The 27186-nt window shown below is 43.8% G+C and overlaps 1 protein-coding gene across 1 annotated transcript in view; it reads left to right on the top strand.

Moving 5' to 3' along the window:
* CLNK (cytokine dependent hematopoietic cell linker) overlaps positions 1–27186 on the top strand; it is a 166140-nt gene that overhangs the window by 122017 nt on the left and 16937 nt on the right. Inside the window, exons 9-16 of the mRNA XM_086705446.1 lie at positions 4061–4086; positions 4554–4573; positions 5587–5697; positions 13031–13058; positions 16008–16026; positions 18646–18727; positions 20287–20327; positions 26562–26695. Of these exons, the coding sequence (XP_086561572.1) occupies positions 4061–4086; positions 4554–4573; positions 5587–5697; positions 13031–13058; positions 16008–16026; positions 18646–18727; positions 20287–20327; positions 26562–26695 (461 nt within the window). The remainder of the gene's footprint in view (positions 1–4060; positions 4087–4553; positions 4574–5586; positions 5698–13030; positions 13059–16007; positions 16027–18645; positions 18728–20286; positions 20328–26561; positions 26696–27186) is intronic.

Raw genomic sequence — 27186 nt, forward strand, 5'->3', positions numbered from 1 at the left:
CATGCTGGACAAATAGTATGTGCTCAATAACAAGCAATGAGTAAGAGGAGGATAGATGTCCTTTACGAAGCCCATGGACACTGAAGCAAATGGGATAGATACCTCTGAAACGATAAATGGACAGTTTCTACTGAATCCCAGATACTCTGTCTCTTTAGTGAATTTTTTTTCCAGTAAATTGAATTGATCCCCCAAAGATATAGTGATGGCTGTGAAGAAAGGCCTCTTAGGAAGCCAACAACCAGCTTATAGGCAAAGGCAATAAGAACAGTGAGATGGTCCACCAGCGAGCTCCAAAAGCAAAGCCAATGCGCCATAAAGCAAGGGGAAGTTAATCTTACGTTTTTAAAAAAAAAAAAAAATTTTAACGTTTATTTATTTTTGAGACAGAGAGAGACAGAGCATGAACGGGAGAGGGTCAGAGAGAGGGAGACACAGAATCCGAAACAGGCTCCAGGCTCTGAGCTGTCGGCACAGAGCCCGACGCGGGGCTCGAACTCACGGACGTGAGATCATGACCTGAGCTGAAGGCGGCCGCTTAAACCGACTGAGCCACCCAGGTGCCCCACTCTTACGTTTTTTGACTTGGCGCCTTAAGAGGGCATCATGTGGTCCAGGCTTTTGAGAAACATCATTGAAATAGCCAAAGATCAGGGGCTCCTGGGTGGCTCAGTCGGTTAAGCGTCTGACTTCAGCCCGGGTCACGATCTCACGGTCCGTGAGTTCGAGCCCTGCGTTGGGCTCTGTGCCGACAGCTCAGAGCCTGGAGCCTGCTTCCGATTCTGTGTCTCCCTCTCTCTCTGCCCCTCCCCCATTCATGCTCTGTCTCTCTCTGTCTCAAAAATAAATAAACATTAAAAAAAAATTAAAAAAAAAAAAAAAGAAATAGCCAAAGATCGAACATTAACCAGATTGCTGCTGTTGTTGAAATCTGTCCTGGATCCTATTTTGTTTTCATGATGCCAAGAACATCGATGATTCCTGTTTGCCATCGTGTTTGAATTTGTGCAGAGAAATCTAGTCTATCTCTTTAAAAAGTATTTTCCCAACACAAAAATAAGATACGAAGACTAATAATTAGGCCCAATTGAGTAATTCTTTTAGACCTGCAGGAGCCCTATGACATCATCCAGACAAGCATGTGTTGTGTTGTGTTGTGTTCTTCTGGGCCAGCTGGACCTTTCCCCAAAAGAAATCTGGAAGGAGATCAAAATGGAGCCCCCTGTGACGTGGGACATGGGAGGAGGAGCCAGAAACCAGTCCCCCAGCCCTCCGAACTCCCCAGGAGGAGCTGAGGGTGCCCTTCCGAGCCTGGTTAAAAGCACTCATCCAGTCCGGCTTCACTGTCTCACACACAAGGAAACAAAGCTCAGTGAGAACAGTAATCCACCGAGGTTGAAGTCACCTATGACAGGAGCCACACTTTCCGGTCAGTTCCTCCCACTGCCATATAAACAACATCTCTGACGTCACCCCCATTTTTACAGATCAGTAAACGTTGCTTTCTCAAGGAGGCTTTTTTGACATGCCAGACTTAAGTCTCCCATGTTTCCCTTTAATACCATGACCTCTCTGAGATTCTCATCCCATTTTCAATACTGTTTTCTTTTTAAGTTTATGTATTTATTTTGAGAGACAGAGAAAGAGCGCGAGTAGGGGGAGGGAAAGAGAGAGAAGGAGAGAGAAAATCCCAAGCAGGTTCCATGCTGTCAGCCTGGAACCCGACACGGGGCTCGATCTCAAGAACCATGAGATCACGACCTCAGCCAAAATCGAGAGTTGGTCGCTTGGGGCACCTGGGTGGCTCTGTAGGCTAAGCATCAAACTCTCGATCGTGGCTCAGGTCATGATCTCACAGTTTGTGAGATCGAGCCCCGCATCACCCTCCTGCTGACAATGTGGAGCCTGCTTGGGATTCTCTCTCTCCCTTTTTCTTTCCCCCTCCCCCACCAAAAATAAATAAACTTAAAAAAAAAAAAGAGTCCTTTAACCAACTGGGCCACCAGGCACCCCAATAGTGTTTTCAATCCACATCTACCCTCTTAAGTATAAACTCTATGGTGACAGGGACAGGGTCTCACCCTCCTCGTTATATCCCCAGAGCCTAGAATTTGGTCTGTGAGCCGGACAAGCATAAGCACCTTCAAGGGAAGGGCTGTGCTGTCTTCTTAGCCCCAGTGCCTGGTTCTACGCTGAGCTCGAGGTAGCAGCATCTCAGTGATTCTCTTGGACTTGAACTTCATTGTGGAACTAAAACTACCTGGAAGTCTGGAAAAGCGTTCCCAGGCTTCATTCAGGCTTTCCTAGGTTGGGGGTGGTCTTGAGCAACTGTCCTTACTTTTGTCTACAGTAAAAGTTGGATTTTGGAGCCTGAGGAAACCCTGCCATCTGGAAGATTCTATGATGCTATTTTCCTCTGCTCAGAAATGTCCAATGAAGGTGTTAGGCAGGCATTTGAAATAATAAAATAACTATATAGTTATATAAGAATGTTAATTCTTTTTTTTTAATGTTTATTGTTGAGAGAGAGCGCTCTAGCAGGGGAAGGGCAGAGAGAGAGGGGGAGACACAGAATCCGAAGCAGGTTCCAGGTTCTGAGCTATCCACACAGAGCCCCATGTGGGGCTTGAACCCATGAACGGTGAGATCACGACCTGAGCCGAAGTCGGACGCTTAACCGACTGAACCACCCAAGCGCCCCTATGAATGTTAATTCTAATCAAGAATTAGTGGTTAAGGGGCACGGGGTGGCTCAGTCAGTTAAGCATCCAACTCTTGATTTCTGCTCAGGTCATGATCTCAAGGTTTGTGAGTGCCAGCCCTGCCTCATGCTCTGCTCTGGTAGCCTGCTTGGGATTCTCTCTCCCTCTCTCTCTCTGCCTCCCTCTCTCTCTCTCTCTCTTTCTCTCAAAAAAGAAAAAAAGAATTCGTGGTTAAGAGGGGATCTTGTGAGTCATGCCACATACAATAAACTCTTTACCATTTACAGGATGACTGAAGGGTAACTTCCCAGGCCCTGTCTTTTCACTTCTAGAACAAAGGCAGGGATTGAATGAGATCACTAAGATATTTAGCCTGGTGCTGGTACCTAATAAGACCTCAACAGACCTGAATTGACATTATCATCGAGATTATTCGTTTATTTATTTTTTTTACGATGCTTATATATTTTTTTATTTTTAATTTAGGGAAGTTTTTTTTTAATTTTTTATATTAAATATAATTTATTGTCAAATTGGTTTCCATACGACACCCAGTGCTCATCCCAACAGGTGCCCTCCTCCCTGCCCATCACCCCCCTTTCCCCTCTCCCCCACCCTCCATCAACCCTCAGTTTGTTCTCAGTCCTTAAGAGTCTCTTATGGTTTGGCTCCCGCCCTCTCTGTTTGTAACTATTTTTCCCCCTCCCCCTCCCGCATGGTCTTCTATTAAGTTTCTCAAGATCCACATATGAGTGGAAACATATGGTATCTGTCTTTCTCTGCCTGACTTATTTCACTTAGCATAATACCCTCCAGTTGCATCCACGTTGCTACAAAAGGCCAGATTTCATTCTTTCTCATTGCCAAGCAGTATTCCATTGTGTATATAAACCACAATTTCTTTATCCATTCATCACCTGATGGACATTTAGGCTCTTTCCATAATTTGGCTATTGTTGAAAGTGCTGCTATAAACATTGGGGTACAAGTGCCCCTATGCATCAGCACTCCTGTATCCCTTGGGTAAATTCCTAGCAGTGCTATCGCTGGGTCATACGGTAGATCTACTTTTAATTTTTTGAGGAACCTCCACACTGTTTTCCACAGTGGCTGCACCAGTTTGCATTCCCACAAACAGTTCAAGAGGGTTCCTGTTTCTCCACATTCTCTCCAGCATCTATAGTCTCCTGATTTGTTCATTTGAGTCACTCTGACCGGGCGTGAGGTGGTATCTCAGTGCGGCTTTGACTCCCTGATGAGGAGTGACGATTCCAACGGGAATGATTTCCACTTAAACATACATAAAACAAGCTTGACGGCATTTCCATAAACTCACTGCTCTTCCTCTTCTGTTTTAGGAGACAGACCCGCAAAGGAAAGCAAGGTAAGCGACATCGTTAAAACATGTTTGTCACCCACTCTGTATTTTATTTTTTTTTATTTTTATTTTTTTAATTTTTTTTTCAACGTTTATTTATTTTTGGGACAGAGAGAGACACAGCATGAACGGGGGAGGGGCAGAGAGAGAGGGAGACACAGAATCGGAAACAGGCTCCAGGCTCTGAGCCATCAGCCCAGAGCCTGACGCGGGGCTCGAACTCACGGACCGCGAGATCGTGACCTGGCTGAAGTCGGAGGCTCAACCGACTGCGCCACCCAGGCGCCCCACCCACTCTGTATTTTAGAAGCATAGGAAGGTGGACAATGTAAAGGCTTAGCTATCACTTGAAAAATATAACCCAGAAGTTTGGTTGGGATTTTTAACTTCTGTTTGTAAACCCCCCGAATCGTTAACCATTAGTTCTGCTCAACGAACAATAAATTTAATTTCTGATTCTCTTTCCTTTGCAGACTCCTTTCCCACCTCCTCGGTAAGACACTTGACATAGAAATTTTATTTTGCTAGACACTTAAGTGATTAGTTCCAGAATTTGAAAAGCTCTAGACTTTAAAAAAAGAAAAGAAAAGAAAAGAGAAAAGAAAAGAAAAGCACCACAAACAAGTTGGCTTGGAAAAATGAATATGAGCTGGTCTGAATGAGCCTTCACACATCCATTTAACCGTCCGCTCACTCCCAGCCCTCTGTTCCGTATCCAGGCACACATCAGTTCTTGGTGAACCCACTGCTCTACGCTCTCCCGCTTCTCCCCTCCTTTCAGCACAGAAATCCCCCAGATGGTACTTACACTAGGAAATGCGTTCCCGGAACTTACAAGGTGTGGTACATATTTGGGCATGTACGTGCAGTTTTCTATATCGTATATACAGAAATACAACTATCATTTTATTACACATACCCATGAAGGCGAGAACAACAGCCTCGACTTCTCAGACTCTGGGTGAGTCGGCCGCTCTGCTGTCCCCCGTGGGCCCCAGGAGGACACAGAGCGTACCACCCCTTGTTGGTCACCTCTCGTGGCTTCTCTCTCTGCCACACTAGCAGGACGTGACTTGAGCCAAGGACTGGGTCTCTGCTGTCTGTATCTCCAGCCTCTGCCAACAGCGCCCGGTACGCTTTATAAGTGAGTGAGTGAGCCGTTCACTGACCTTCAGACATGTTCCTGTTTCTTTGGGGAGTTTCCAGAGCTCACGTCTTCCAGCCTCCCTAGAACTCGGCGTATTGAGAAACCTATGACACCCTGCAGAAGGTTCCATCCCACCCTTTGGGAAACAGAACCAGACGGACGAGCACACAGCAGGGAGGGAGCTCTAGGCTCATTAGGAGAATGACTACAGTTTTCTGACAACCGAGGCTCCCCAAAATGGTTCGGGGCACCCCACAACTGACCTCTGGGCCAAAGCTGGGGACACGGAGGGCAGGGCTGTCTGGAGAGCCACCTGTGCAACAAACCTGATCACATTCTCACTGTGTCTCTTCCCTCAGGCCACCTGGCATTCTTCCGAAGAAGTACCAGCCCCTGCCGCCCCAGCCGGAGAGCAGCTGGTCACCCCTCCCTCAGAGGCTCGCCTTTCCCGACGTCCAGAGAGAACCCAGGTGACAGGTTTGAGGTTGTTGCTGGTGAAATGCCCAGGGAGGCTGGGGGGCAGGGGAGGGCGACAAGGACAACCAGCCACCCCTGCCAACAGGCTCCCTGCTCCTGTGCCTCGAGTTGCCAAAGATGCCTTGAGGGAAAAGAGTCTTAGAAGCCTGCAGTCTGATTCTATAACAGAAAACACATCTTCTTTGTAAGAAAATGAGTTATTGCCCCAAAGGCTCACTTGAGACCTAAACTAGTCATTAAAGTGTTAAGTGCCAGAACAGAATCAGGACTTTTTATGTAAAATCCAAAAAGGGGTTCAGACTCTCTGCAGACCAATACCGGCCCCCAGCTTCTCACCACCGAGGCAGAAGGAATATAACCCACTTGTCAAAAACTATTGCCATTAGGACAAATAATTAAAAAGCCACCTCTCTGGTATTATCAGCTGACGACAGAGCCCCCCTCCCAAATGTGCGGAACCTTTGACAGCCAGCGACAATCACGAAATGCTAGCAACGGTGAATGGACTTCTTTTTTCCCCCCCAAGAGACTTGGAATTTCCAAAACTGCCTTGTTTTAGAAGACAGAACAGAGATTAGCATTTTTCTCTTGTTCCTACATGGAATGAACGATGCTTCCTTACTGCAAGCTTGAATCATCAGGTTGGGGCCCGCGGCTTCAGTCAGTTGAATCTTCATAGATACAGAAATTCAAAATATCAGGCACATTTTGAGCTTCTCTGGAAAACCCAGTCGTCACTGGTTCTGATGGGGAACATTCAAGAACCTAAAATGCCCATTTCCGCCTCAGTTTTCTGGTGAACGTCTCTTCATCTGTTCATCCTTTGCAGCCTCCTGAGACCATCCGTTCTCCATTCCCTTCCTCCTCCCCCGTGCAAGGTCCCCCCCTCTGTGGGCTTCTCTACCTGCCAAGCAACATGGGCAGGGCCACAAGCTCTCAGGAGTCCATCCCAACTGCCCCGGTGGAAATTCAGGCTCTCCTTCTTCTGCACTGGCACATTTGGGGCAATGGTTCTCAACCGGAGGTGACTTTGCCCCCAGGGGAACCAACAATGTCCAGAGACGTTATTTTGTTGTGACGAGTTGGGCAGTGGGGATGCTCCTGGCATCTGGTGGGTAGAGGCCAGGGAGGCCTCTAAACACCCCACGGTGTACAGGACAACCCCCCACCCCCAACAAAGAATAATAACCCCTGAAAAGTCAAGAGTGCAAAGGTCGGGAAACTGCTTTAAGGCACACACTAACCTTTGCCCAGCCCCAGCGGTTCTCGGCGGTCAAGTGAGAATAACAGTAGCCCCGACCACCCACATCGTGGGCCAACATGAGAATTACACATGATTCATGCCAAGCGCTCAACTGTGCCCGCCCAGGACATATTTGTGACCAACATCTACTGTGCTCTTATTACCTTGAGCCGTGTCCTATTGTGCCCTCGCCACACCATATAATTATTTGGATACAAGTCTGTTCCACCCCCAAAAGGTTGGGGGCAGGGGGTAATGCACCCCCAAAAGGTTGGGGTGTGTTGTTTCTAGCACAGGGCTGGGCACATAGTATGTGTCTGATAAACATGTATTTCCTTCTGCAGTTTCCAGAGGGTCCTAGCCAGGCTGGGAGTCCCCACATTTGCTCTGTTTTGATATCTATTTTCCAAGCACGAGAGACAGGAAGGCAACATGCTATCAACCCCAGGAAGTGGCATCATCAGACTCGGGAACGTAAAATGTATCATCCCTGAAACTCCTGAGCAAATAGGCTAATGGGTCCAGGAACGGGTCAAAACGCAGAGAAGTAAAGAGAGAGAAAATAGGATGAATGAAATAGCAGAGGCGATGAGGTTGTTCGGTGTGGAGAAAAAGAGGATTTGGTCTTTCTTCTGTTTCTTCACGCAGAAAGAACGAGGTTTGGGTCCCAGCTGAGCCACTTCTGGCTGTATAGCCGCCTAAAGTTCTTAAATAGTTCTGAGTTCCCCTCTTTGTGCAAGCAACATGAGCGTCCCCATGTGACAGAGTGGAGGGGAGGAGGTATGAGATTTCTCTCGAGCGCCTAGGATAATATGTGTCACAGCACAGGAAGGAAAGAAAAACGCCTAAACATCGTGTCCCATCTGTACCCAACAGAATTAGGCACCCACAACCCTATTTTTCTCTTGAAATACAGGCTATACATTCTAGCGCAACGTTTCTTATCCTGGCTTTACATGAAAATAATTAGGAAAGCTTTTTAAAAAGTATTGTTCCCCAGCATCAGCTTTAATTGCTCTGAGAGGTGAGACACAGGCACAGCCTGTGGCTAAGGACCCAGGGGGAACCAGGTTCTAGGAATATATGTGCCACTAAAGCTTTGCAGGCCCTTAGGCCTTACCTACACACGCCCAGGCTCCTAGTGCCTAAAATGGCGCCTCCCTTGATCCACAGACGAGTCCCTCATCACTCCAGCCACCTCAGTGGCTCTGAAATCTTTACAAGTTTGCTTTTTGTGTCTCTGGGGTTTCCGCAGTCACGGTTAAATTTGTTTAATCATTTTTGCAAGTGACGGGAACCTGGCTGGGTCTCTTCACCGTAAACCCCTCCAGAGAATCGTTACATTCCGTATAACATCTCACCGGATCCCTCCAGCATCCCTATAAAGTATGGATTTTCTAAGGCTCGGTGGCTGGTTCGTGGCAGGTGCCGGGTAAAAACCACTTCCCTCCCCACTGGGCACGTAAGGTCACTAAGATACACAGAAGTTAGGTCACTCGGTCAACGTGACAGGGTTGGTGTAGGACAGTTGAGGGGTCAACACCATGCAGGGCCTGTGCCACACATTGAGAATGCCACCAGGAATAAGAAAGAGTTGTGCCATAGAAGCAGAGCTTCCAAATTCATTTTGAGTCGGGCCCCCTATTGGGAGTCGGACGACCATTACTAAGGACCCAGACGGTGCCTGTAAACAACCACGTGAGGCTGTTGCTAGCTTCGCCTTCTCTGAAAACAGAAGGGACATTAGAGAGCTGAGCTGCTTCAGCCAAGGAAAAATAGTGTCCGTTCCCTTCCCATCAGCTGCCCTGTAGGCTTGGGAGGTAGACGGCCCTCTGTGAAGGGAGGCTGTGACGTACGTGTGGCAGTCCACTGCAGCCCCTGAACGCAGCTGCAGCCTGTCGCCATCGGCCCCCCTCTCCCAATGGTGAACGTGGGTCCAGCTGTTGCTACAACAGCCAGGTGTCTCCACCGGCTCGGCCATTCTCTGTCTTAAAGCTAAGTCTTGGGTTCACAAAAACGATCATTGAATCAAAGCATTCCAGTTCAGGAGAATGCCATTTAAATCCTTCATTGATGGGGGCGCCCGGGTGGCTCAGTCGGTTAAGCTTCCGGACTTTGGCTCAGGTCATGATCTCCTGGTCTGTGGGTTTGAGCCCCGCGTCGGGCTCTGTGCTGACAGCTCAGAGCCTGGAACCTGCTTCAGATTCCATGTCTCCCTCTCCCTCTCCCTCTGCCCCTCCCCTGCTCATGCTCTGTCTCTCCCTCTCTCTGTCAAAAATAAACATTAAAAAAATTTTTTCAAAAGGGAAACATCATTACCATAAGTAACTGCACCGCAGTTTCAGACCCGCGGAATTTTCTCTCTCCTAAAAGGGAAGGGAACTAAAATGCAAAGCAATATTTGGATAAAAATAACCGCTGCTACTTTGAGACTCTCTCTCTAACACAATAAGAAAGAGATTAGTAAGGGAATAACTTTCCAATGATGTATCCATTGTAATGTTAATACCATGACGTGGGCACCAAGTAAAAGCATCCTGAGTCATCGGAACAGGAAGACATTTGCTGAGCTCCTGTTACACTCTGGAGTCTTTCAGATGCTTTACTTCATTTAGTCCCACAGCCACACTGAGCAGAAAGCAATATCCCAACCCCCCTTTACTGATGAGGACACAGAAGGGCAGAGAGGTCACGAACCGCGACGTCTCCCTGCATCTAGCAAACTCCAACCCCACGGTGCAGGGTTCAGCCAAAATGTACTTTAAATAAGGTACCTGCTATTTAACCAACCGAACACCTGTCTGCCTAACTACAGTTTTCCCTTTGCAGCCGGCAAAGCTGGTGCCACATCAGTTCAAGCAGTCTCAGGGGCGCAGATATACCTGCTGATGAGTTGGGAAGTGAAAGGGAAAAAAAAGTTCTGTAGCGATACAGAGAAAACATAGTCCTGTAAGAGAGAGGAAGCACGGATTGCAAGGATACACAAATTTGCATGGGAGCAGGGACTTCTGGGTGGGAACTATTGATTTTAGAGTGTGGATGTAAATTATTATCATATTCCGCAAGATGTTGCCATTGGGGGAAATGGGGTGAAGTGCATACAGGATCTCTCTGTACCATTTCCTACACGTGCATGAGACCTACCATTATCTCCGAGGGAAAGTTTAATTTCAAAGAAAGTGGCTGTTAAAGGTGTCCCGCAGATCGAGGGTGTTATTTTCTTCCAAATAGCTTTCACAGGTATTATTTCATGAGAACCTTAATCAACCCACCCCATTTCTTTTGGGGGTTACCCATTTTACAGGTGGGAAAACCAAGCTTCAGAGAAGGGGCTTCACTTGCTGAGGGTAACGGAGCTCATAGATGGCAGAATGAGGATTCAAATCCGGTTTATTTAAAACTAAGCGAAATCTAAGGGAGGCTCATGAAGGGCTATTTTTATAAATTTTTTATGTTTTACTTATTTTTGAGAGACAGAGAGAGCACAGTTGGGGGAGAGACAGAGAGAGGGGGACAGAGAATCTGAAGCGGGCTCCACGCTGACAGCAGAGAGCCCGATGCAGAGCTCGAACTCATGAACTGTGAGATCATGACCTGAGCTGAAGTGGGAGCTTCACTGACTTAGCGACCCAGGTGTCCCAGAGCTATTTTTAACATAAAATTCATTATCTTGAAGTGCACACTGAGCACCTGTTGTGCACAGGAAAGGATGTGGGGATGCTTATTCATGCCATGCAGTTGGTGGCCACGTTTTGTTGGTTGTCTCCAAAACAGAACACAGCAGAACTTACAGGAGCCGAAAGATGCCTCGGAGAGGCAGGGTGGTGCGTGGGGAGGGGACCAAGTCCCCACCCTGCTCTTCCATTTTGTCACTGTGTAGATCTCTCTCTGTCTTCGTAAGTCTCATTTAGGAGACCCCCACTGCCATCACCCAAAGCCCGATGCTTTCATTTTACGGGTAAAGGGGACAAATAACTTGGGGAATGTTCTCAACATAGACATTTCTATGCCCAAAGACTTTGTTGTGCACTGAAAAGACGCCTAAAATTACCTGGGTTCTTCACTTAAAAACCATTTTGGGGCGGGAGGCACCTGGGTGGCTCAGGCAGTTAAGCGTCCAAGTTCAGCTCAGATCATGAATTCACAGTTCTTGAGTTCGGGCCCCGCCTTGGCCTCTGTGCTGACAGCTCGGAGCCTGGAGCCTGCTTCCGATTCTGTGTCTCCCTCTCTCTCTCTGCCCCTCTCCTGCTCACACTCTGTCTCTCTCTCTCTCTCTCTCAAAAATCCATTTTTAATATTACCAATTCCAAAACCTAGCTTTCCTAAAGCCTCAAATTTCCATCTATAGAGTATATTGTTATATTTATAAACTGAGCAATTTTATCGAAACTGAAGGACACACTCAATAGGTTAAGGAATCTTAGACAATAAGACTTATCTACAAACTCAGTTAAATTTCCTTAAATATTTGAAATACCTTTATCCATCTAACTTTAAACCCTAACGAGCAACACTTTCTTTAACAACTTTTATAAATCTAATAAGGTAAATCTATAAATCCAGAAAAATTCAAGGGCTCTTCAACAGTTAAAAGTCTTTATAAATGGAGTCGAACACAGCTTGGCTCTTGTAACTTAAAATCACAAGTCTAAAATCAATTGCACATTTCAAAGCCACATGGCCAGTAGGTCAGTATTGCTAAAATGACAGTCTCTTAAACATCAAAGTCAGAAATTAGTCTCAATTTAACCCAAATAATTAATACTATGTGTGTCTGTTCTACTTTATTACTTCTGATCGTATCTCTTTAGCTTCCCACTTGCCCCATTAAAAGAGGTAGGTAGGGGGCACCTGGGAGGCTCAGGGAGTTAAGCGCCAGACTCTTGACCTCAGCTCAGGTCATGATTTCATAGTTCATGAGATTAAGGCTCATGTTGGGCTCTGCTAACAGCACGGAGCCTGCTTGTCTCTCCCTCTCTGCCCCTCCCCTGCTCATGCTCGCTGGCGCCCGCGCGCTCTCTCTCTCTGAAAATAAATAAATAATTTAAAAAAGGGGGGGCGAGGTAGCATGTAGATGTATCACCCCCAAGGGGCTGATGAAACAGGTTACAAGATGTGGCCCTCGGTCCACTTGCTTGCTGCTTGGCGGTCTGAGAGCAGGATGCAGATCTGAGTGCTATGTGCTCATGGGCTCATCGCTATCACTCTAGATCAACAGGGTCCATCTGGGGCTGGTGTTGCCGCCCCAACCTCCCGGCATTGCTTCAGGACCAGTCTCTTGCCGGCAGACCTGGCAGACAGAATATGCCTGTCAACCCGTGTCCTTCATTGCCCCCCTCTATGTGACTTTGGCCACATCCGAACAGCTCAGTGCCCAGTGAGCACCTCACATTGTCATCCTTGTCACTAGCAATCCTTACAATAACCCTCTAAGATGAATGCTTTTGTGGCCATTTCACAGATGAGAAAAACGAGGCTCAGGGGGGTGAACTGACGTAATCGTCAGCATCCATGAAAGGCTTGCTGGTTCTTCTGAAGGAAGAATGGCCCACGTTAGCACACTGCGTGTGGAGTTCTTGCCCCATCATTCATTCCATGGTTTTCCTTTCTCGGTCTCCTCTCCCAGAAGCATCCGTTCTCTGACACGTGGCTTCCTGGGATCCCTCTGTACCCTAACTTCATACGTAAGACTCTTGATGCTTCCTCAAAGCAAAACGCTAAGAGCTTTGCAATCAAGGTAATAATAGCAGGTCTGACTGTGCTAATGAAACTCGACACGAAAAACCAAATGTCAGGAGAAATGGGGACGTTATTTAAATTCTTTGAAAATAAGAAGCTTGTTTATTGGTGTCCTTTCTGTCACCACCTTTCATATTGCCTCGTAACTTCTTTTGTTGCTTAGAAAATTATGAGAAAAATAACCTGGCGGTTGCTTTACAGAACAGTGATGAATATCGCACTGGACCATGGGCTGTTAATTTGGCAATGAAAGTGCAGTCAAAGGTTTTTAAGGGCTCAGAATGATTTTATCTGGACCATTATGAACTGTATTTTATGTAACACCGTATTTCTCTTCCTTGCAGACAGATAAGCTTAAAGGACTTACATGAGGTAAGTCCTGAGACTCAAAAAAGGGAATTTCTGTGCTTTAATGTCTGTGACGGGCAAGATACTATTTGATTCGGAGACTTTATCACTTCATTTTCATAATAGCTATGCTCAAGATGTATTATGATCCCTACGTTGAAGGTGAGAAAACTAAAACAAAACAAGTTAAGATCCAGATCTGAGACCAAGGTCCTATTATGCTACCTGAATAGACCAGTGTTCACTGCACTGGTACCATGAAGACAAGAGCACCCCAGTTTCCATGGAAGACATAAAGCCTCCATCAAAGGCTTCTAGTCTCCAGCTTTATAGAAATAAGATGTTGGAAATTGTACTATACATCACCATTTGTTCTTCACAGGAAAGACAGGATGGCCTGGTACAAAAAAAAAAAATACATATATATATATATATATATATATATATATATATATATATATATATACATACATATGAGATACAGACCCACACAGACCTGGGTTTGAATACGACTGTGCCACATACCACTTTTGTGGCCTTGGGCAAGTCCCCCCACACACACACAACCCCACCCCTCTTTCTGTTTTCTTAGCCACAAAATAGAGATGGTTACCCTTCTTGGCAAAGTTGTCAAAAAGCTAAAGCAGGTCAAAGCAAGGGCATAAATGACCAGGTGAACAGGAGAGGCTCGATAAATGGCATGAAAGTCAGGTAACATAGAGCTGCCTTTGAGCCCCTCCACACTCACTTCCCTAACCCCCAACAAGGAAGTTCCCTAACAAGGGATGGGTCCGCCATGACTGATGGGGAGTCTCTGTCCAGCAATCACAGTGGTCTCACCTCATTCTCACTGGCTTCCTGAGGAACATGGTCCTTGTCTTAGTGTTTGACCTATGCTCTTATATCTAGACCGCAGAGGTTAATTTATTTTCTTTCTTTGGTTCTGTCTGTCCATCTGTCTTTTCTTATTTGGCTTTATGAGAATGCTAGAATCAAAAGTCACACTTCTCACTTGTCACTCACCAAGACACTTACTGCCTCTCATCCGTAAGATAATCCTGGCAAGGAAGACAGCACATAACTGCTGAAAGAGAAGGACAGCCCTCGTTCCAATCAGGACTCCATCCGGCTCCCCCTGTTCTGGGAGTTGTTGGATTTTCCCAGGTGGTATGGCACTCTGCCCCTGGGCACTCTCCGACTCCACCCCTTTCTTCCTGTGGGTCCACTTCATGCATCACAAGTAGCAGATGGCTGCCACCCAAAATGACCTAGAGTCCATAACTCATTGGTCAGCCTGCGAGGACAATAGGCCTTCCAATCACTAACAAGCCAGGAGGAAGTGGAGAGGTCAGCTTTAGACAGCGGGGGTCATGCGGGATAGTTTGATTTTCTTTGCAACTTTGGTTGGCATTCTGCTAGAAGTGGATATCATCTAAAGAACAATAAGGCCTAGTGGAAAAACACATTCTTCCTCCTTATCTTTTGCCAAGACACTTCCCCATTGTCTGGGCTGAGGGTCAAGACCATTTCTCCACCACAAAAGCTACCCCACAGCAGGCAGAAGACGGGACCAGCCCCTGAAAGTTCAGATCTAATCCCCACACTATGACTCTCTGCCTTAGGAAATGCAGACATACCTCCTAGCTAAAGTAGTTAAAAAAAAAAAAAAAAAAAAAAAGGAGGAGGAGGAGGAAGGAAAGAAAGAAGGAAAGGCAGGTGAAGGGAGGGAAATAAGGAGGTATCACTTTGTAAGTTAATATGCTTATTTCCTAACAACAAAAGTTAAAGTACAGAAACTAGAGATTTTACCCCACTTTTCTAATTACATCCGATTGTAACTCCAGAGCCCTCAAGCAAAAAGTTGGCTGGATCTCAATTTTAAAAGTCACCTGCTGCCCCAGATGGATGGCTTCTGAGCCGTGTTTACAGCTCTGCTCCCTCAGCAACTTTGACAGGCCTGGGAACAACAGCCTCCGAGCACTTTGAGCTGCCAGGTCCAAAGTCCTGGGGAAGACTCAGTGGGAGACTTTCAAACCACTCGTTAGAATGGATTCACTACCCTTTTCACTTAGCCTAGAGATTTGCCTTGATTTGCTGCCCATGGTGAAAGTATGTCCTCTTTCCAGAACCCAAGGGGACCCCGAGGTCTTCGAAGCAAAAGAGTGTGTCTGTTGCCTAGTCTCAGACAAGACATTCGGGGCCTCTCTAAGCTATTTGTTGCTAAAGGCTTCTTGTCTATGAAGCCAATGTGAGTCAGAAGACCTGGAATCCAAGGTCAGCTCACACACACACACACACACACACACACACACACACCTGCATGTAGATACATCATAAGCCCAGTTTCTAGCCTGAACTTTCCATGTAACGTGGAGATATACTTACAGTATAATCCTATTTCATAGTTTACATAAATACGTGCAATGCATATATATATATATATATTGCAATATATATAAGTATATAATATATATAAAATGCATATATAATAAGTGAGTATTCACCAAACTTTACTTAACGGTTCTCACTTCGGTGGGTGTGTAGATTGTTTCCAGGGTTTTGACACTGTAAGTAATGGTTCACTGGACATCTTTGTGCACGGAACTTGGCCCAGATTTCAGGTGTCTTCTTAGGAGCAAAGTGTCATCCGTGGAATTGTTGGGATGAGAGTGAGAGCATTCCTAAGGTTCTTGACAGCAATGGTTCAGTTGCTTTCATTAGAGTCAAAGCAATTTACGGTCTCATCAGCAGATTGCATATTTATTTGCCTCTTGTATCACACAGAGAGCATAACATTTTGATTTTTGCTTAGTCTTTTGGAGAATTATTTAGAGGCTTTAAAAAAATCTATCCTTATAACAAAAATGTTGCCCAAATTCTACTAAGCAATTGCTCCAAAACACATAGTTTAATGTAAAATTCTCCATCACCAAGAGTCACTCAACACTATTATTTTCTTTTTATTCAATCCAGGTCCTCGGAACAGAGAGAGGTGAGCTGTTTACATTTGTTTTCATACCCTGATATCATTAGGTTAAGTTCCATTTCCAGATTTATAGCATTAGTCAGTTTTAAAAAGGCTTGTTTCCGAGCCTGGGATGGATGAACCCCAGCGTGTGTGCGTGATGGTGTGATCCAGTTGTGCTAAGGATCTCCTACCTACCCAAGAGCCCTCTGGATGAAACAAGGTGATTTAACTTGGGGGAGGGGGCGAGCTAAAGGTCCTTCTCCTGCTACAGGCAACTGACAAGAAGGAGGCACCCTGTCAGCCCCTGCCACTTTATTATTATTTTTTTAATGTTTGTGTATTTATTTTTGAGAGAAAGAGATAGTGAGCAGCAGAGGGGCAGGGAGAGAGGGAGACAGAATCCCAAGCAGGCTCCACTCTGCCAGCTCAGAGACACAGGACTCGAACCCACGAACCACAAGATCATGACCTCAGCAGGTACCAAGAGTCAGACACTTAACCGACTGAGCCACCCAGGCGCCCCAACCCCTGCCACTTTAGAAAGACGTGGCCGGCCCACTCACTGCTCCACAGAAGCTCTTAGTCTCCGCAGCTTTGATGTCACCCTTGCACACACACACATGCCCTCATTGGAACGCATGTCCACATACACATGCGCACATCGTTGGTGCCATTGTGCAACACAATCTAACACTCACTCGGTAGCTGGCAAGATACTAAGCAGTAGTAACTTCATGCTCACCTTTTTTTTTTTTAATTTTTTAATGTTTATTTATTTTTGAGAGAGAGAGAGAGAGAGAGAGAGGGAGAGACAAAGTGTGAGCAGGGGAGGGGCACAGAGAGAGGGAGACACAGAACCTGAAGCAGGCTCCAGCGATGCGGGGCTCGAATCCATGAACCATGAGATCATGACATGAGCCAAAGTTGGATGCTTAACCGACTGGGCCATCCAGGTACCCCAAGGATAGTGTTATTTCTTTCTTTCTTTTTTTTTTTTAATTTTTTTTAATGATTTTATTTATTTTTGAGACAGAGACAGAGCATGAACTGGGTTGGAGCAGAGAGAGGGGGAGACAGAATCTGAAGCAGGCTCCAGACTCTGAGCTGTCAGCGCAGAGCCCGACGCGGGGCTTGAACTCACCGAGTGTGAGATCATGACCTGAGCTGAAGTCAGACGCTCAACCAGCTGAGCCACCCAGGTGCCCCTCATGCTCACCTTTTAAATACCATTCACCATTCACTTTGAATGATGAACTATGTCCAAAGCCAAAGGGCCTGAGCCATGGCCAAAGACTGAAGACAGGCAGCATAGTTCCACAAAGCAACACTGGGTTAGGATTTCAGAGGCTGCCACCAACTCACTGTGTGGTTTGGGCCACGTCGTGTTGCCTCTGTGGGTCTCAAGGATGCTTTTCTTTATGCCAAAGGAGTTAGTTTCGAGCAAGGCCTAACTAGGGTCTGTAGATTCCCAAGGGTCCCTGACGGAGGAATGGGAGTTGGCTGGTGATTCTAAATAATGTTAAGAACTACAGGAAACTGTGCCGCTTTCCACACTAAAGCTCAACACCCTCACATTAAAATGTTCGATATTGTTGCCTTGGACTTCCATGATTATCAGTGCAGTGAGGTCACGTCATTCAGCTCATGGGAAGCAATGATGTCACGTTGTTCAGCTCATGAGGGGCATGTGCTCTGGAGGGCTGCTGATGACATTGTCATGAAAGGAATTTATGGGATGGGTGACTAGTAGACCAGTCATCGACCCCCATAACATTGCAAGTAATCACAGACCTTCAACCAGAGGTGTCCAGTCTGTGACCGACCTTGGACTAAACACAGAGCAACGACCAGAATTAAGACACGTCAGTGTTGATACGCTTCCTTAACTTTACTGCTCAGGACAGCCCCTGGGAGAGTGTTTTATGGCCTTTCACCTCCTAGTATTATTACATGCCCTCAGTGATTCTGGATGGCTGGTTAAAATCTATTCATGATGAAACGGAAATAAATAGTGGGAACACCCACGGCATATGTAATTCCTAAATAACTCCAGTTCCTTATGGCTGGCAGAACTTCTCAAAACAGAAAGATCAAAGGGGAAAAATTACAAAAACATATTCCTGCTGGTTGCCGGGTAGCAACTACTGGTCTACGTCAGAATTCTGGGAGCTCTCCTGCCTTTTCACACAAGAGGTGAGGGGATTCAGGAGTGCTCGGGCCAGCACTGGGCCACCCCATAGCCTACATTGCTCAGGACAGTTCTTAGGTTTAACTTCGTGATTTATGTTCCCATGTAAGTTTTCATTTGAATGCAGAATTCAACTTCAGTTCACTTCTACGTCAAGCCCTTCCAATACCAAATACCTCCCAATGTAATGTTCTGTGTTTCGGGAAGCTCAGTGATGAATTCCAAATTCAGTAATCTTGATATTTGAATATTCACTAAGTTTTTATAGCTTCAGGGAGAAGCCACTCCCAGGAGCCAGGGGTGTTACAGAATATGTTAAGTTATAGTTTCCGCTGACCACTGACAGCCCGCTCCTACTAATCAGAGATCACTCAGATAAAATTATAGAAGTTCCAGTAGGTCCCCAATCATTTTCCTTTTACAACCTGACTACATCATGTGACTCCTTTATGCAGTCCCTCATTGCCAGATGAAGCCTGAATCGATTCACCTGTCACAAAATCAAAGTACTCAAGAGACTCCTCTTGCCATCACCAGGTAAGGAGCCAGGAATTCCTTGTTGGGCTTCAGCCTGGGGGTCAGGCCATGTGTCGTCCTGGGTAATGACTCACCAAGGTGTCCTGAGACATGGGGATTCTTTGGTCTTTGCTAATGAAGCCCAGCGATGGCCCCAAGGGAAACCTGCGAGTCACAGCCATTATGGAAGCAAATGGCACTATGCTTCCTGCAATTTGTAAGTGATTCATTGTTAGAGAAGTTTGGGAGATTTGAAGGCTTGGATGTTAACTAGACAGGATTAACTGAACGGATGCAAAACAATCTGGGGGAAAAAGTTGGCCATTTCTAATTATACCCAGTTGATGACCACACTTAAACTTACAGCTACTTTTGAACAAACCTTTATAGATGGTTGGGCGTTGAAAATGCCATTATCTGATTTAACACTTGCCTGATCAGGTTATTGTGACAATTGCTGTCCCAACTGAAGCAAAGGCTCAGGCCAGTGATTCACTGCCCAAGGTCACTGTAACGGTAAATTAGTGGTGGCTTCAGTAAAACAAACTCCAGAGCCTCCAAAATGACTGCTTCTAAGTTCCCCCATGATCCCAGACTGGCCGGGTGGCCCCAGCCTCAGTTCATGCCAGCCTCCCACCATCTCAACCCTTGTTGTCACTTAATGCAGGACATTTGCACATGCTATTCCCCTGTCTATACCACTTCTTCCCTCTTTCCACCCTCTCGCTACTTGGAAAACCCCTCTTCATCCAGCAGATCCCGGTTTGAAGCCACACTGAATTTAGGAGATAGTTCTGACCCACTCCCCAGAGGCAATAAAGGAGACCCAGAGAGGTGGAGTTCCTTACCACTAAAGTCAAGTCCAGCTTCAAAACCCAAACACTTTCCAGTAGTCCATGCTTCCTATAATGGCTTGATTCTGAAAATGCAGTCCATGAATGCTGACTTTTCCCAGACCTGTTGCAAGTGCCCAACAAATGTCAGCTCTCATTGCCATTGCCAGGCCTGCATATCAGGGGCATGATCTCCATCCCCCATTACCCCCCTTCCTTCTCTTGCATATTGTTGTTTTAATCATCTTTTATTATATTTTTATAACCTTTTTCTCTTACAGATTTCCTTATAGTAATCCACAGTTTTCTCACTTAGCTCACATTTCAAGAAGGAAAAAAAATAATTTCTATTCTCCTCTTGCTTGCTATGGCTCACTCTTCTTCAACTGGTAAACAATTTCTGTAGACTATTAGCTCCAACCTATCATTTTCTAGAGTGACCGTAGTTACAAGGAAAGTCTGAATTCACGGCTCCCGAAAGCAAAGAATCATGATATGTGCTCGTTGAAATACAATGGAAAGAACTTATATGGGTCAATTTGTTCCATATCTGTTGCCTGTCTTGAGAAAAGAGAAAGAACCAGCCTCCTATTACCTTACAAAACAGAAACTCTTGTAGCACAGCCGGTGAAATATAAAGTGCTTTGTAAACGTGACTTAGTCCATTGTGACTGGCCTTGCCTTTGCGTGGAATTTTACCCACGACGGGAAACACTAACATGCTGTCAATTCTAACATTTCCTTTAGCTCACCACTCGTGATGAAAAACCAAAGTGCACAAAACAGAGGTAAGAGCGCCTTATGCAAGAATTATGAAACAAACAGGTAAGCCATCACACTACGATGTTCCTGCGCTGTGACTTTGCTTTTGTGAGCCTCACCATCGTTGAGCTGACATCTGTAGGTGTAATTAGCTCATTTTCACTGATAGATAGTATTCCGTTAGGTCAATATAACGATTTTTGTCCATAATTAAATACAAAAAATTCTAGATGCATTTTCCAAAGTAGACATTGGCGTCACCAACAGCTTATGAGTCCTCCTCATTCCCCATCATCTCCAACAGTTGTTTTTGACAAACTTTTAGTTTTTGCCAATTCTTTGGGTGAAACACAATAGATTTATCTTAAGTCTGTCAAATTAAGGACATCAAACTGACTTCTCTTACTGGTTGTAAAGATAAAACTCAACAGGATGCCTGTCTGCAGAGATGTCTACAGCAACATATGAATGTAGTGTTGTATTCCTACTGGTGGTGGGTTTTGATATCGTTAGTATTATTTTGTTCAAACAAATCTAGTATGTTCTTTTGCATTTCTTTCTTCAACCCATATGCTATGGAGATTCTGCGTTGAGGTCTAATTCTGCACTCTCTTTCTGTTGAGCCACAAGAGGGCTTAGAGCTGGAGAAAGCAGATTCCCGTGGGATAGAGTAGACTGACAGAGGTTTCCAATGACCTGAGTCCCCATTCTGCCTCTCTCCCTGCAATAACGTCATCTTGAGCAAGTTTATTCTTAGATCCTCCCCCTCCCCCATCCATAACAATAATATTAACTCACAGGGTTATCCACACACACACACAGTCATGTGACACATAGTAGGCAAGTGACGCACCTTAATATCCTTCCTTCTCCAGGGATGCCCTACCCAACTGACCCATTAGACCTAGGAGTTTCCTCCCTCACCTCTATCATGTCCTTACTCATCTTGTGCCTTATACTGTCTGGACCTTAGATTGGAAAACCAATCTGGAAATCTTATTTCCCCTGATGTGCCCCTTGCTAATACAAGTCTCCCAAGGGAAGAGACTTCCCTTTTCTTTTTTTCTTAACATAATTTATTGTCAAGCCAGGTAACATACAGTGTATACAGTGTGCTCTTAGTTTTGAGGGTAGATTCCCATGATTCACTGCTTACATGCCACACCCAGTGCTCATTCCAACAAGTGCCCTCCTTCCTTTTTTAAAGGAAGGCAGTCTAAAGTAGCTGCGATTAATGGGACAGGCTCAATCCCCAAGAATGAGGGGACAAAATGACAAAAACAATAGTCCTGGAGGCCAGAGCTAGATGTATGAAGATAGAAAGAGAGTTTCCAGGTAGAAGGTCCAGGGGCTGAGTGGGCCCAGAAGGGCCATTATTTATCAGGATTGTGAAGATATGCTGCAGGGATGGGAAGCAGAATCAAGCTTAGAGAGAATTCCAGTCTTCATTTGAAAGACAAAATCATGCACAGATGGAAAATGAAGAGTAATATAAGAGTGGAGTAGCAGTGTTAGTGATGTGGATGTGGATGGCCTTCACATACATGGGTCCAGTCAAGCATCCCAGGACTGGGTGTATTTCATCTATACTGGGATCTTGCAAACTGTCCTCCACTCATGTTAGACAAACAGTTGCTTAAGGAAGCAGCCCAGAATGGACGGGGAGAATGTTGGGGCCTCCAGAGCCTTAAAACACCATCAATTCCTCTTTCAGTCATCAAACATCCATGAAGCACATGGTTTATACACAAAATTGGGCTGGGCCCTATGAGTACAGAACAGAGACAGCTCTGCCCTTCAGCTAACCACTACTTTTGCACCTGCGATGCTCCTGCATCAGTTTACTGGGCAGGTGTTCATTCTACTGAGTGAAAAGTCATTTCTGGATCACCAGGGCTCAGGAGAAATTAGCTGCACACAGAACCACATAATCCCGGCACTCGTGTTTTCAGTCCAGAGGGTTCTATGAAGCTTACTGGTCTTAATTTGAATGCCTCAGCCAAGGGACATAGCACTCTTCATGTAGAATAAGTGAAATCTAGACCTCCATCACTGTAGACATTATCTTCCTTATTTTATGAGAAAGGAATTTGGGAAATACTTATTCTTAATAGTTCAGCTACTCCTTGATAAACAGACTTGGCTCAATTCTCTGATAAATGATTTCAGGCTAAGCGATTAGGAGTCTGATAATTCTGCACCCAACAATTCCAAAATGGGGGCGTTCCACACCACCAGACGATTCCTGACACCAGTTGGGTGACCTACAGTTCAACTCTCTTCTGACACTACATGGAGTCCATAGATTCCACATGTTAAGGGTTCAATCCCACAAGATTGCACCCCTCCCCCCAACAAGCCTGTGTCAGCCAATCATATGGCCATTCTGACCAACCGGCTATAGAGCCAAGGTTCCAACAAACCCTTCCCTAGGTTCAATTAATTTGCTAGAGTGGTTGACAGAACTCTCAGCAACATTGTACTTGCTGGATTACCAGTTTATTATAAAAGAATACAAATAGGCCACAGCCAGATAGAAGAGTTTCATAGGGCATTGTCCTGAACAAAGGAGCTTCTGCCCTTATGGAGTTTGGGGCACTGTATGATGGCACATGGAACTGTTCTGGATCACCAACCCAGAAACTCTCTGAACTGCATCCTTTGGGGCTTTTTAGAGATTTCATTACATAGGCACAATTGATTAAATCATCGGCCACTGGTGACTGATTCAATAAGCAGTAGCTTGTGTTATTTATTTTGAGTGACCAGTACAGGTCAGACACTGTGCTAACAGTTTTATATACAGAAGAATTTTGAAATATTAGTATTATTGGTAACAGTGTGATTCTACAACCCATGCTTATTAGGCTACACTGCCTCAAATTTTATTGGCCACCTACACAGTGTCCTCCCCAAAGTTCTATTTACTCTGTGTCAATCTGTTCATTAATGTGACCCTCTGTTCTCCAAATAGGCGAGCCCTATTTCGTGGGGCTATAAAACTCAAATGCAGTTTTATGTGAAAATATATAATGTACGTATATGTATGTACATATGTATATGTATGTATGTGTACATATATACATATATATTTGTGTATGTGTGTATATATATAATATATTAATACTATGTTATTATTATTAATAGGTATATATAATAGTATAATATAATATGTATAATATATGTGTATAATATATGTATTAATGTGTATATTATATATTATATATAATATGTAATATATTATATATAATATATAATATATATAATGGTATATAATAATACATGTATAATATATATAATATCCAAAGATTAGCTGCCATTATTTTAGAACAAAATCAGTTAAATCGTTGCCCTGGATTCTATGCTCAGAATTTCATTCACTCATTAAACAAAGATCCAAAGGGCCTTCAGGGGAAAACGGCAAAGGCAAAGTTGTTCTGTTTGTTGTTTTGTTTTATTTAGCTCATTCTCTGCGTAGACTACAAATGCATATAGCTATTTCCAAACACTCTTTTTCAAGTAGGACTCTTTAAATATTCAAGCAAGGCACTCAGAGTTGAAATATAATAAATCCATTGCCACAGTATAATGAAAAATTTATAATCACTCAACACTATTATGTAAACTACACACACCAAGCGATAGAAAATGCTGAGAATGGTTATTTTCTTTTCTCAAGTATGTTCTTACTATTTTGATCTTATTATGTTGGAAAGACCGTTACGGCCATTTCAGTAATAAGTCTCTATTGCTTCACTATAGTTTAAAATAAAGTTTTAAAAGCACTTTTTAAACATTACAATAGCACTTTTAGCTTTCTCTTGGTTAGGATTTGCCTGGCATACAGTTTCCATCTCATTAGTGACTGCTGTCATATATAACTGTACATTACTGGAATTTTTAAACAATTCTGCATCTAATTTATAAATGCTTTGTTTACACTTTTGATATTTATTGTAATTACGAATCTTTTAGATCGGTTTTTATATTATTTTGTGCCTTCTATTTGCCCTACTCTTTTTGACTGTTTCTCTTCTTGCCAGAGAGTGGGTTCATCTCTTAATTCCCCTCCCTTTCTCTCCTTTGGAAGTCACACATTCCAGTTCTACTCTTCCAAGGTGACCTTTAACATTTTAAATAAAAGAATGTTTGGATTTTCAAAATCTGAAGTTCATATCCTTTTCCCAAGCAATACAAGAAACTCAGAATGCCCTAATTCTAATGGTATGGATTCTGCACTATTTGGAAGTTCAAATTCGTTACTTACAAAATTTGAAAATCAGAGATGTCTGTAGCATGATTCCTATTTTTAAGGTCATAAATTGGTGGGTGAAATTAACTTACTATGATGAATATAATTTAAATATTAAGTGATCAAACATTTTTCAACAAACATTTTTGTACACCTAATAGCAAACATTCTCGGTCTTAACATTAAAAGTCACAATCCTTGGAACCATTAAAATAGGACATAAAATGCTCCAGAAGTACTCTGTTCTTCTTCATAAACTTAGAGAAAAATTCAGCTTTTTGATGACAAGAAGCAGAATAAATACACATATAACCTAAATGTTACAGTAACTGGCATGTAAATATTTGCTGACATTATATCTAGTATTTTGTTTCAAAAATGTACTGTCAAAAGTATCCCACTTTTTCAAAGTTCTTGTTCAGCTACTAACCAGAACTATAACTTTAGTTATATTTTGTAGACTGAATTAAGACTATACAGCTTATAATTCTGCTTCACACCAATCATCTTTCTTCCATGTTATATTATTGCTGTCCACTATTCCATTTCATATTGTTTTCATATTCTCAAGGCTTTATGATTTTTATACAGTTAATCCTTGCTTAAAGTTACTAACGTATTTACAAATACCTTTGCTTAGTGTTTCTCCTAACGCTTAACTCCTTCCTTGTGGCTCTGATTTCATCTTTTATTAGTGTTTATGGGAATGCCATGCAGTGAAAATATATTATTTTCATTGAAGCATAAGGAGGAAATACCACATTAAACCTTGACAAGTGGTAGTATCTTAAAACTTAGGTACCATATGAAATCTAAACCCTTTTAGTGACCTTTTTGTATGGTTACTTTAAAATCCATTGGTCTACCTTGCTCTTTTAAAGAATCTTCTATCCAGGCATGATTTTGTAGCATTGTGCATTGGTCACTTGGAAAATGATTCCCAGACCTGAGCAGATCTTTCCAATGTTAACACATTTTATTACATAATAGTTTATTAAGTCACATTTGCAAGTAACACTACCAGTCTCATCAGACAGGTCTAACTGTTGTGTATGGTGTTATACAACAGTGGTAGATACAAGTGTTTCCAAATTCCAGTTTTCACTAGGAAAGTCTAATTTTATAATTGGCAGCAAATACTGCCAGTTGTTTTCCACAAAGTGACAGCCTCCCTTGGTTCATTTTCTAATAAAATACCTACCAAATGCCTAAGTCTAAATAACATATTTTATCTGTTAGTCATTCTTTTAGGTTAAAAAAGTGATATTCCAATAAAAGAAAAAAGTTATTCCTTCAAGTTTAAAAAAAATACCATTTTCCAAGTTGAGAACAAGCTTGGCTTGTTTCAGAAACTGAACAGAATTCGTTATGACCAGAACAGAGTAGACAATGTAGGATGGATGGGGGGGGGGGGGGTGGATGGATGGGTAGATAAGATTATTCAGGCCTTATTGAAAGAAGTAAAACATTTGGAATTTATTTCAGGTGTAAAGGAAAGCATGTAAGCATTTTTGCCAGGAGGAGTAGCAAAGTCAGAATTACATTTTTTTTTTAAGATTACTCCAAATGTGGAGCACCTGGGTGGCTCAGTCAGTTAAGCATCCAACTCTTGATTTCGGCTCAGGTCATGATCTCATGGTACATGGGTTGGAGCCCCTCATCGGGCTCTGTGCTGACAGTGTGGATCTTGCTTGGAATTCTCTCTCAGTCTCTTTCTCTGCCCTCCCCTGCTCACTTCCTCTCTCTCTCAAAACAATAATAATAATAAAGAAACTAATAAAAAATTTTTTAAAAAAGATTGTTCCAGATGCCCTAGAGAGAAAGGGGCAAGAGAACTGAAGCAAAAGAACAGTCCAGAGGAGATCACCCTCCGGAGTGAGAGGACAGTGGCGTAGACCAACAGGGTGGCCCCAGGCACAGGAAGGAGTGATGAGTTCCAGCTCCTGGTTGGAAGGAGGCGGCGTGAGATGATAACAAAATCATATTTGTGTGTGAATTTCCTTTTCAGATCATAAACACAGCACCCAGTTCCATCCTCCCCAGAGATGTCAGTCTCCAGCCCGCTATGGCCCTCAGGAAACTTTGCCGCACTGTAAAAACACAGGCTCGAGAAAACCTTTCCCCACAAGTTCTGATGAAAAGGTAAAACAGATACTTCTCTGCAGTGTCTTTCTAGATAAACCTAAGCATCTAAAGAGAGCTTTAGTGAACAATACCTAGAAGGAGATCATCATGACCAGCTTTAATTTGTTTCCCCTTCTGGCTACATATTACTGGCTTTTAATATTTTCTACGGGCTAATAATATTTCATATTGCTCTTTTACCAGTCTTTAATTTGCACACTCTCTGATTCTCAAAGTGGCTTTTTTTTATATTACTCAAAAAAAAGAGATATCTAAGACTGTGTTTTATACTTACTAGCTGTTCAATAATCTTTCAGGACCAGCAGGGATTTATACGCTACAACCCTTTTCTTTTTTTCTTTTTTTTTTTAATGTTTATTTATTTTGAGAGAGAGAGAGTGTGTGTGACAGGGGAGAGACAGAAAGAAAGGGAGACAGAGAATCCCGAGCAGGCTCTGTATTTGTCAGCACAGATCCTGATGTGGGGCTTGAACTCACGAACTGTAAGA

The sequence above is a fragment of the Puma concolor genome, chromosome B1 (assembly GCF_028749965.1).
Source record: "Puma concolor isolate L17-30 chromosome B1, mPumCon1.1.hap2, whole genome shotgun sequence".
Taxonomy (NCBI): Eukaryota; Metazoa; Chordata; class Mammalia; order Carnivora; family Felidae; genus Puma; species Puma concolor.